Source organism: Gastrolobium bilobum, unplaced genomic scaffold, assembly GCF_033153095.1.
Source record: "Gastrolobium bilobum isolate Gb01-03AN ecotype WA unplaced genomic scaffold, APGP_CSIRO_Gbil_v1 utg4519, whole genome shotgun sequence".
NCBI lineage: Eukaryota > Viridiplantae > Streptophyta > Magnoliopsida > Fabales > Fabaceae > Gastrolobium > Gastrolobium bilobum.
The window spans coordinates 162,347-174,415 of NW_026898712.1; the positions used below are offsets into that span (position 1 = coordinate 162,347).

General features: G+C 33.9%; 2 protein-coding genes across 2 annotated transcripts; both read right to left on the minus strand.

The window, feature by feature from the left end:
* Nucleotides 1-1,690: 1,690 nt before the first annotated feature.
* Nucleotides 1,691-4,480, minus strand: LOC133318586 (protein yippee-like). Its single transcript, XM_061520595.1, has 5 exons — nt 4,279-4,480; nt 2,998-3,041; nt 2,348-2,456; nt 2,208-2,263; nt 1,691-2,117 (listed from the first exon to the last, which is right to left on the minus strand). Exons 1-5 carry the CDS (start codon nt 4,372-4,374, stop codon nt 2,033-2,035), a joined length of 390 nt encoding a protein of 129 aa, XP_061376579.1. The 5' UTR covers nt 4,375-4,480; the 3' UTR covers nt 1,691-2,032.
* A 1,059-nt stretch (nt 4,481-5,539) lies between these two features.
* On the minus strand, nt 5,540-7,827 carry LOC133318603 (chlorophyll a-b binding protein CP29.3, chloroplastic). Its single transcript, XM_061520615.1, has 2 exons — nt 7,213-7,827; nt 5,540-6,049 (listed from the first exon to the last, which is right to left on the minus strand). Exons 1-2 carry the CDS (start codon nt 7,729-7,731, stop codon nt 5,729-5,731), a joined length of 840 nt encoding a protein of 279 aa, XP_061376599.1. The 5' UTR covers nt 7,732-7,827; the 3' UTR covers nt 5,540-5,728.
* Between the last annotated feature and the right edge of the window lie 4,242 nt (nt 7,828-12,069).

Genomic DNA, 12,069 nt, shown 5'->3' on the forward strand with positions numbered 1-12,069 from the left:
TTTTTTTTTTGCCCATCCCACTTTTCCAGGATTTCTAAAACAACCTTCATACACCTAACAGTGACATCACTTTTATATGTTGCACGCTACAAACCAATTTTATTGGATTGCATCCGTTAAATGAGTTTCTTATTCCATCCGACTTCCAATTGCAGTATAATAAAGCATCTCCCTCTTGAATTTTCCTTTGTAAGTTAAGTCGGTCATATATACATTCTTCTAACAGGGTTTTTGGTAGGGGCCTTTTGATTTCTTTCGGCAGAAAACTTGAAATAGATTTTGAACTTAACTGTGTTTGGTAGAACATTTAACAAAATTTAGGTAGGAGAATGCTTTCTCAGCCAACCCATTTTGTTTGCAAAATTTCTTTGAAAACACTGTTCCAGAAACCCATATTGATGGTGGTATTTTGGGTTTGATGGATAAAGAAAAAATTGAGCATGAAATTGCGGACCAAATTGTCGTTGGTACACTGTTAAAAGTATTTTTTAACTCAATTTTTCTGGTAATATTTTTACTTACCAAATAATTTTTTTTAAATTTTTCTATCAAAATTACTTTCACATCATATGCTTAATAATTGTATTTTTCTAGTAAAATTTTTTTCTTCTCTGTCAAACGCCCCTAAAGGAAGTTTAAGTACCTCTGTAGGAGAACCACAAATAGAGGCAAAGTACGTGGTTTGGTGTTTTATTTACAATTATGATGCGCTTCAGTTGACATTTCTTATTGAACGATGGAGTCTTTTGCAACTAGCCTATATCGGTTTCACATATATACTAAAGCTAATTACCATTCTTATCTTTATGATTTATCTATCGTTAATCCTTATGCCAAAATCACTCTTGTAAAAACCGGCACGATCCGGCCGGGTCTACCCGGAACCCGGTGAATCGGTCATCAGACCGGTTCGGGTCAAGCATTGGATCGGTTATGCATTCACCCGGTTAAAATCCGGACAAAATCGGCCAAAATCGGTGACCCGTCACCTGGCCGGGTCATGTTTTTTTAAAAAAAAAATCAAAAAACCAAAACTGTTTCATCTTATTAGAATAAAACTTATTTTAAAAACTTTTTATAATTTTATTTGCTAGTATATTCTTCTACAATGACCTCAAATTTTAATTTCTAATATTGGAGCAATTTGCGAAATAATAAATTAGAGAATGTGACATATGTCATTTTAATGTAGTTGAATTTAAAAAATATGAGTTCAATGTCATTGAGAAATATATTTATAGAAATTCTGAGTTACAATTTTAATTAACATAGTAATAGCATGCATTTTTATTTATTTATTCTTTATGTTTTTAAGCTTATTTAGTGAACATTTTGTAATTCATTTTAGATATGTATAATATAATTGAATTTATATGTTCATATTTATATATATTTATATATATCTATATATATCCGGATCAACCGGTCCGACCTGTAACCCACCGTTCTGACCAGTGACCCAATAACTCAGTATCCCGATCGGGTCGGTGTCCGGATCGAGTTTAACAACACTGACCAAAACATTTAGGAGGAAAATATTATTATTACCAATAATATTATTATGCACTCCTGCATCAAGACAAGAATTCCAATCTTTGCATCTCAATCCGGTTGTGTCAGTGTTTCATATTTAAGCAATACATTAGTTGGCATCAGTAGTGTACTGATAAAAAAACCTTTTCAAGAAGAAATTAACGTAAACTGAATCAACAAAAGTTTCGGCTATAGTACATAATTTTCAGTAATCTTTTATTACATTCCATTTACTCTAGAGAGACAGAGACAAGGTACTTGAAAGGCTTTCTTCATCCAATTATTGTGCTACAAATTGAAAAACAGGACCAATTAGAAGTTTGAATATTAGCTTTTCTATTTTTATATTTTTTAACATTAGAACCAACAATTAGATGTACTCAAGTTGCGTTGTTGACAGGGTTTGGCAATGTGCTGATTTTGCAAAATTTCTTGTATAAACCAACATTCATTGAGCAACGCAGGGATAAGGAATGTACAATTGGGAATGATAGGATGACTAAGCATCATCAGCATCACTTCCACCAACATGTGCTTCATGGCTGATCCAATAATTGCTTTCATCAGGACCTGACACCTTGAACCTGCTCAATAATAAAACTCATCTAAACCACTACATACTTAACTTCACTTTGATTATATTAGCAATGTTTTCTCACAGCATTTCTACTGACCGTTCAAGCACTGATTTTCCTTCCTTGTACTTCTGGGGTTTTTCATGGGCAGTCTCCTGAAAAGCACCCATTTGAGTAACCAAAATCAGCATAAAAACAGGTAAAACCATGATGTTTGAAGCACTGTCTCATAATCTTACATATTTCCATCCCACAATCGATCCACAACCCACACAGAAAATGTCAGCCACAGTATGCAACCCGGTCATCATCAGTCTCTCCTCTTTTTCACCAACAGAAACATTCACACTGTCAAAGAATAAAAGGTTTCAACTATACCCCCATAAACAGAACCAACTGTAAAATATAATGTGGCAGCTTTAGAGGTCAAAGGAGCAAGAGGCCATGAATTACAAACTAAGTTGTTTGGTCAACACTTTGGTTACACATGCTAGAAGATCCACATTCACCTCAACAGCGGATAAGAGTGATGGCAATTATGCAGTGGTCTTGACTCTTGATGAGCAGTTGTGGTTCACATACAGTGATACTATTTCCAATTTGATTGGCATGTTCTAAATGCAAACATAAGAGGATTTACCAGTGGACATGCATAAAAGAACAGTGATAGCAATGTGCAATGTGCAATGTGCATCTTCAAACAAGTTCTTGGACAAACAAAATATCAATATTGTTTTTTAATTTTTCCTTCTCCTTTCTAACACTATAAATGTCACAGTATGACATCACCAAGCTTTATTACTGATGGTCTTGATACAACAAGGGAATGTTTATTTTAGTTTCTTAATAATCACATAACGATAAGGTGACTAAAATTAGGATAACTTACACCTTATTGAAGAGATAAGCTTTCCCGTGTCTGCTTTGGAAAGCCTGAATAAAAGAACACGAGAAAATTGATAGTCAGGTCGTTTGTTCTTATAAAAAGCTCAATTAGGAATTGGGGACTAGCAATAAAAATACCAAAGAAAAATTCAAGAAAAAAATGAAAAATCTAAATTTTGGAAAAGCCTAACACTATCAATTAACATATATTTCCTTTGAAAAATAATACCCTCCATACGATCATCCACTAGATAGCCTAGACAACATGCGCTTATCAATTGATCGAAATAGACTTCTACCTGATGTCACTCATAAGTAAAAACAGAATCCAAAGATGCATCTATGCAACCAAAGTGTGTCTAAATATAACAAAGTGTGCTAGAGGCAACAAGTTCCAACATTTGAGGATGCAAATTGAAGCCAACCCATGTAACTGATACATGATCAATTAAAATACTACTCAATAGTCAATACAATCAATTTTCTCCAATCCATATAATAAATATGTTGCAAATTCTAATTGAGAACAACAACAATGTTACTTGCAGGAGCACTCTTCCACTTGCAAAAAGGAAAGGAGGCCTAAAACTCACCGCTTTATTACATTTTATTTGCAGATCTTATATTGACAAAATTAGGAAGAAATCAGATTCAGAATAGCATGGCTTTCTCTATATAATATGTTGAACCTGGACATCTATCTTCTCTCTGTACAAAGAGATCCAGAAAGTTATCTACTTTCTCCCTTAATTCAAGAAAAATTAATATCAGAAAAACAAGCAGCATAGTGTTGTAGTTCAGAAGGAGATAAGAAAGGAAAACCTCACCTCTTTAAGCAATTCGGTCCATTTACTACTAGAAATGACAAACAAAAATACACACATACTCATGAAAAAACAACCCAAAATAGATCTCCATGACTCCTGGGACATGATTAGCTGAATAAAACGTTTGTAAACATTTCAAAGCTTCTAAAGAAACACACACACACGATCACATTAAGCAATTGGGGGGAAAAGAAGCACAAAATCCTCATCTCCTTTTAACAAATCGACTCTGGTAAAGTCAAGCATCATATCAAATTCAAGTGATAGCCAACAGCACCGTGATTGTTTATACCAAACCGAGAAAACAGAAAAAGACCCGGCGATTACACACCACGCTCCTATAACGAATAATCCATAACAGATGAATAAACAACTAGGGAATGAAAATCTAGCAAAAATGTCACAGACCCAGAAAAGTTATTGACGAAAGAAAAGAGGGTAAGCGATCAAAATGAAACCTTTGAGATGATGTCTTCGCAAAGCGCAAGATGGGTATGACAATGTTTGCAGCTATAGATCCTTCCCTCCAAATTGACCACAAACAACCTCCCCATGACCTTGCAGAATACCTGAAGATCAACGACAATTGAGATAAAGAAGAAGAAGAAGAAGAAAGGTTGAAGATTTACCCGTGTCTAATGATACAATGCAGTTGCAAGAAATGTGTACTCACAAGTCACAAGTGACAAGTTATCGTATTTATTGTTTTTTCCGTAAAAGGCCATAACACGAATGTATTACACTATTATAGTATTATTAACGTTTTTGTTTTTTTGTTTCATTGATTTTAGTTTTAATTTCAATCACTTATGCTAGTTATGCGTAACTAGCTTACAAGTTACAACTTGCATTGGATAATATAAAATGGTTGATTCACTTATAACATTTTATACGTAACTATTAATATAAAATAATTTATAATCAAATTTATAAAAATTACATAATGGTATTCTTATTTATTTATATAAGATATATTTAAATTAGTTTAAAATTTAAAAGGTGATAATTAACTTGAAATAGTTTCTTACTTTAGTTTAAAATTTAAAAGGTGATAATTAACTTGAAATAGTTTCTTACTTTAATAAAATTCTATCATTTATATTTAAAATTTAAGTTGATTTTGAATATATAAAAAAGTAAGGTTAGTTAATTGGTGATGTCATTATATTATAAATAAATAAATTTAGAGGAAATATATATATATATATATATATATATATATATAAGTGACATGTGACATTGACAAATAATTAATTATAAATTAAAGCGATTATTTATTTACAGGTCAGAAAATGACTTAATTAATTATTTACTTGAAGGAACTAGATACATATTTTATATCAAATTTTATTATTTATTTTTTTTGGTAGAAAACATTTTTATTATTTAATTATTTTCATAACTGGGTAATGTTTCACTTTTTGTAAGGGACGCGTAAATAAAAAAAGGACAATTTTTGATTTTTAGTAAAAAAAATGAGTGAAAATTGTCAATAATACGACGTGTATATACTAAAAGAACCATTTTATACCTATAATGGTCAATAATATTAAAAAAAGAAGACAGGAAACATCTTTCAGTCCCTCTCATTCTCGAATAGCATAATGTTAGTTGTTAAACATGATCAAAATTTGATACAAATTGTTTACTCTTCTAATAAATTTATATTTCTGGCAAGGCCAATAGCTGTTTCTCTAGAATAGAAAAACAGCCAGTGGGTGGCACCAAAGCAGCAATACCATATTATACAGAAGCATACAACAGAGTACATACATATACATTTATATGTTATACATAGGAGTTTTTATCTTGTGGGGTGTACAGAAAAAAATTAATAAAATTGCAGTACAAGGTGAGAGTGACTTAATAGAGGAAAATGAGCTTTAAGGTTTCATTTGTAGAGTTATGTCACTTGTTGAAGGTAGCAATAAAACTGATAGGACCTTTTCCTGTTACAGCAGCTTGAATTCCAAAGATGAGGAAGACCACCATAGCCAAGCGTGCATGCTTAATCTCTGCTAGTTGAAGTCTGGCCTTCTCTTCAGGGTCGTTTGCCAAACCCAGAGGATCAAAGAACTTGCCACCTGGGTACAACCTTTTTTCTGGGTCAAGCTCTGCATTTCTTTGAAACTCAATGTAGCCTAGCAATAGCACCTCAATCCAGATCAATGTGGTCACTGAGAATGGAAGAGGAAGTCCCAAGTAGGATGATCCTTCCACCAGCTCTACCTGAAAATTGCAGTTAAAAAACACAAATAAATTTGAATAAGCTTGATATATTTTGTATCATTAATAAGCTTCAATAGTTAATTTTAGTGGTTCTTCTTGTTGGCTATATGACGACTCTTGTTGAAAGGACGCAAAGAAATAGCTATTGTTGCTTAGGGTTTCTAAGCTTATTTATATTTTCCTTAGAGTAGAGCGAAGAGAATATAGTAAATATTGCTGGACATAGCCCACATTGAATGAATCAGGATAAATTATGTGTCTTCGTTTTCTACCCTTTTTCTCTTTTACCTAGAGATTGTTTCTGTGTGTTTGTGTTCGGTGACAACACTTCTTAGTAATAATCCCATATACTTTCCTATTTGTTAGCCTGAAAATATGGAGTAGACAGTTTTAAAATTTATAGGACCTATTTTTTTTGTGTCTCACTCTTACTGAATCTCATGCTCACTGCAAATGATCCAGATTTAAAATATTAATTAAATCAACCTTGAATGGTTAAGATGGTTCACACACAAAATCCATTCTACAGGCAAGTTTCTTCAAACTAATTAATTTTAGTCAAGAGAATTTGTTTACCTGCTAAAAGTATTATAGAACTTGTTTAGGACTAAATTGTGTGGCAGTTTGTCCATTGGGGAAAGGATAGAACCCATAAAAAAAAAAGGGCATTAAACGCAACAAATCAAATAATAATGTAAACTTTTGTCTTCATCGTTGGCAGCCACATAAGTCATCATCATCTTTAGCACCACATAATCACACTACATGCCAGTGGATTACAATAAGACACGCAAAACAAAAAGCTGTACAACGTATATTACTATTACAGTCACATACATGGGACCATGTTACATTGTCAGTAGCTTATACATACATACATACAATACATCAACCACCATCACAAAAAAAAAAAAAAAAAAAATCACCACCATGCAAATTCAAGTTTTCACACACACAGATACCTGATCACTATTTTGTTAATGAAAGATGAATTAAACAAGAAAAAGATGTTGGAAGAGTGATCACAACCACCAAGTGTTTGATTAATTGCATAACTGAAAAGAATGCCGGGTCTCCCAAAAATGGCGACACCCAAAAGAGACAGAGAAAAAGGGTACTCAAATTGCATCATCAGCTGAAAGAAACAAACATAAAAACGGTACCTTTCCAGCGTCTTGCCATGCGACACCAGTGAGAGCCTCAACGGCCAAGGCACCGAGAGCACCCAACATTGCCCACCTTCCATGAATGAGCTCACACTCACGGAACCTCTGCAACCCGAACACCTCCGTGTAGGGCTGAAACGGCGTGGGTTTAACCTCAGCGGTCTCAAACCTGGTTCCAATCACGTCGCCATACTCGTTCTTCGCAAGGTTCTGGTCCAGCGAGTCCAAATCGAACTGAAGGTACTCTGCGGGTTTCGCGAACCCAAATGGGTCGAACCCGCGGTCCCCGATCATGGTCCCGTCGAGCCACTCCGGTGGCTGTGCTTTCGGGAACCACACGAGCCGGTCTCCATCGGGTTTCACTTTCTGTTTCACCTCCTTTTTCTTCTGCGATGGTGAGGATGCCTTCTTGATACCCAGGTTGAAGAGTGCGTGGAATCTTCCAGTGTTTGAGGTTGGGTTGCCGAGACGGGTGCCGAAGAAGTATGATGCGGCGGCGGCTGCGGCGGTGGCCATGGCGGAGTTTGCAAGAGCACTCAGGTGTCTCTGAGAGTCTGAGTATACAAAGTGGGAAATGAATATAATATATATAATATTTATTTATTAATGTATTTTTTTAGTGTAGAGAGTTATGTGAAGGAGCGTGTAGTGAGTGTGTGAGCATAAGAAGAGGCTTATCTCTCTGCCTTATCTGCATATGAGTGGTTGATTGCTGCTTCACATTTATCCTGTGGACCTAAGGCTAAAGGAAAAAACAATTTTTTTTACATTTTCACATTTTTCTTTTTTTTTTTGGAAATATTCCAATCGGTTCATTGCTTCGCAACTAATCCGATTCGGGGCGAGTTCAGGATTAAGGCTTTAAATCCCTCCCAAAGGTGGTACTGGAAAGATTCGAACACATGCTCTCACCTCCACCTCCACATGCTTAGCTCTCATGCGCCAACTATCACCATTTGTTCATTTTTATTTGTTTCTCTTTATTTTTTATGATTGGCAATTATTATTTGGTTTATATTTGACAAATAAAAATGAAAACAAAAGGCAGAAAATAAAGCAGAGAAAATTAAGACCCTGAGTCAGTAGATTATGACAAAAATGAGGGAGATAAAAGTGTTAAAGATATAAAAATCACGTGCATTCAACTGACAGCTTAAACAAGTTTTAAAATAGTTGGTTCATGACAAGAGGCTTGGCACCCTGCTTCTTCAATTAGTCTAATAGACAAAGATGAAATAAGTAAGGTAAAAATAATGATTATTTGTATTAATTAAGATATTCTGATAGTTCGAATTAAAAAGAAAAAAGATGATGGAAGTTAGAGTGGGAAGTCATAATTCTTTGCAATTGTGAACTGCATCGAATGTGTCATGAAGTGGTTTTATATTCTACTGTCTAATAGACTAATTGTCAACCATTCCTCGTAAGATTTCATTTAACTGAGAAATTTTTTTGTAACAAGTAAGCGTTAGGAATTCAATTTTCCAATTTTTGAAAAGATTAGTTTGTTGCACATATGAAGAGATCACCATCATTGTTGACTTGCTTCTTGTGTGTTGTGGTTTGTATGGTAATGTTAGCACATGATGATGATACTACTGTGGTTTTCAGGTTAACAATTTCCTGTCTGGCACCATGTATCCTACCAAGTTAAAGATAAAGAAGCGACACTTGCATGCCTCTGATCACCTGTCGAATTGCATACATTGTCATTCTTTTTTGATACAGTTTTTTGAATGGGTCTGACATTTATGAACTTTTTCACATATGAAGGCAGACAGGTAAGGGTTACTGAAGGGAAAATATGTCTTCTATATAACTTTTTGCACATATAAATGATTCATAAAATTTGGGTCATACAAAAAGTTTTAGTCCAGTTAGAATTTGAGTGAGTTACTTGAATTCAGATGTTGTCATGTGTACAGTACAGGCTTACAAATAGTGTTTATAAAGTGATGTAACAAGTTGTTAGGGAATACTATTACACTTGAAAATCTATGGACAAAGTTGTTTAACTGAGTGCCTTTGTTTTAATACATAGAGATTCAATTCTTGATGCTGTTATATACTTGCATTACATATGTAAGTTGCCTTGATGTTAATTTTGTATATGCATTTCCCTGTTAGTCTATTACCTCTCCATAAGTTATTTTAAATTGAAGAAGGTTATATTTATAAAAAAATTTGTTTACAAACTACACTAAGTATGACCGATCATACTTCAATCAAGAGTATATGACTAGTCATACTTAATATAATTTGTAAAAAAAAATTATAAACGGATAATTTTCTTTTTAAATTTGCACTTTTTCCCGCATGTTGGTGTAACACAGTAGGAAAGTTTGACTATGAGCTGACACATAAGTCAATAAAGTTTTCAGAAAGGTACGAGTTTCTATGCATTTGATCACCATTGTCCAACTCTGGCTATTTCAATGGTAAGATTCTCTGCATTAACAATGGGTCCATGAAGCCCATATGTCAGAAGTTAAATTCATTGTCAAATGAAGCCCATGAAGTTGAGAATCTATGCTGTGCCTGCCCACTACCAAGGGCAAATAGAAGCTTAATTCATGCTCAACTTTTTACTATACATGGCACCATTTGCAAAAGGAATGGTCACTCTTAAACAGGAAATTGAAGTTATCATGGCATTCCAATCAGTCCTTCCCTTTCTCACATACTCTCAACATGTACCTTAACCCTGACATGTCCCGTGCATTGTTATAGCTTAGTAATATATGTATCAACCTAGTGGATGGATCATGGACTACTATAAATAGAGGACCTTAAAGAGTTAATTATTGAAAGTAAATCACTTTCCAAACCCATTATAGCACTATTTTAATTATTGTTAAAAGTTAATATATTCTCATCAAATTTTTGATGTGGGAACTGAGAGAGAGAGAGAGAGAGAGAGAAAAGCCATCATTCACACGTGTTGATGTCGGAAAATGTTACTAGAAAGTCAAGAATGTTGATGGCATTGAGGTTGCAAGGGACATAATTAACCAAGTAAAAAACATGGTCATTACCATCACCATCACTATCAAGCAAAAAGCAAAAGTGAATAGGAAAAATCCTCCCACAATGCCTACACATTCACTACATTGAGTTTCCAGGTGGGTTTGGACACTGCTAATCATGATTTTTACCTTTAATCTTGTGTCAAATCCCATAGTCTCCGACATTAATTATTGATAGTGTCAGTTCCAACTGTTACTAATCCTACTCTTTAGTGTTCACCTTTCTAAGCACTTGGCCATGTTGGGGTTTTGTCGTTGTGATTTGCACGTGTCATGGGTTTAGAATTCTTTGCATTTGTTGCTTAGTTCACACTGAAGAAATTAATCTTAAATGCTATCATAATCCGAAATAATTAAATCCCCTATCTAGCTGGCAATGACATTGCAAGCTTTTTATTTTGTCATTTAACCAATTTGAGAGGTGTTTATCTTTTCTTGCTTCTATGCTTGGTAACTGCTAGTGCTATGTTTGTTGTCAAAAATTTGTTATTTAAAACCAAGAAAAGAATAAGTAAAAAGATTTCTTTTACTCATCTAAGTTAAAGTGTAACTATTGATTGGTTTAAATTTTTCACAAATAATTTACCAATCTAATTAATGCAAAAAATGTGTATCTTCACAGTGTGTGTTTAAGTCACGCATAATTCTACGAATGATTTATGTAAAAGATCGCGCATTTATCACAATGTCGTACATGCAAAACCCGCATGGGAAAATATGTGATTTGAACATGCATTGAAATAATGTGTACGTCTTCCATAGCGTGAAACATGACAAACATGCATTGTCTTTTTTCTCAAGTTGCATGTAGAAGTGATGCACAACTTGAATACACGCACCATTTTTTTGGTATTAGATTCATAAATTATTTGTTAAAAGAATTATTTTACATGAGTCAAAAAGTCTCAGAAAAAGACAAGAAAGAAAGAGAGAGAAGAAAAAAAAGAAGAAAAAAAAAAAGTAAGTACGGTTAGAAAAAGTCATATGGAAACGAGTACTATCATTAAGTAGATATCATAGTCATAGATGTGAATGGCATAATAGGATACCACAACTATTACATGATAATTTAGGTAAAAAAGAAATAAAGGCATGCCGACAATGGATGATGCCTTGTGAACCACACTCTGTACAATTTTGTAGCTTTTGTCTCCCCATTTATTTTAGGCACTCTGCAAGTCAGAAGATGACTAGTATAACTGTAACCATGTTGGACTTTAGCCTTTTCAACTTACAAGTTTCAATCACTTTATGTCAAGAAAGGCATAAAAAAAAATGTAATAGTAAAAATTGATAACAAACTTGATTGGTTCAGGCTTAAGAATAATTTAGGGAGTCGATTAAAGAATGATTAGAGTGGAAGAAGAAATTTTCAATGCTTGTGATGTTGGATCAAAGGATTTGACATAAAAGGACCAGAAGCAGCAATTTTGAGTGAGGGAATTTTGTCTAAGTTAACATGATTATATGTAACCACAGCCTAAAAGATTTATAGTAACTTAGCCCGCAATTAAGGTCAATCAAGGTTCAAGGTAATCCAATTACCACTATTTTACAAAGTCTCCAATAATTATTGGTGTTTAAGAACATAAGTGCAGTTCTTTTCCAATTTCCTTGTCCAATCAAAATTCCTCCAATGGTTTTGGTGCCTAAAATGTAATAGAGAAGGTAGCCAAGAGGGGATGTTTTTCTTTCACTCTTTCTCTTTATGTGTTTGCTTTACGTGAACTCCCAATATCTATACTTTTAATACCCAATCCTTTTACAGTGGATTAGTTTTCGGAGACATTAGTGGGTTGAAAGGTAACATTCGGTAAAGTATTATAAG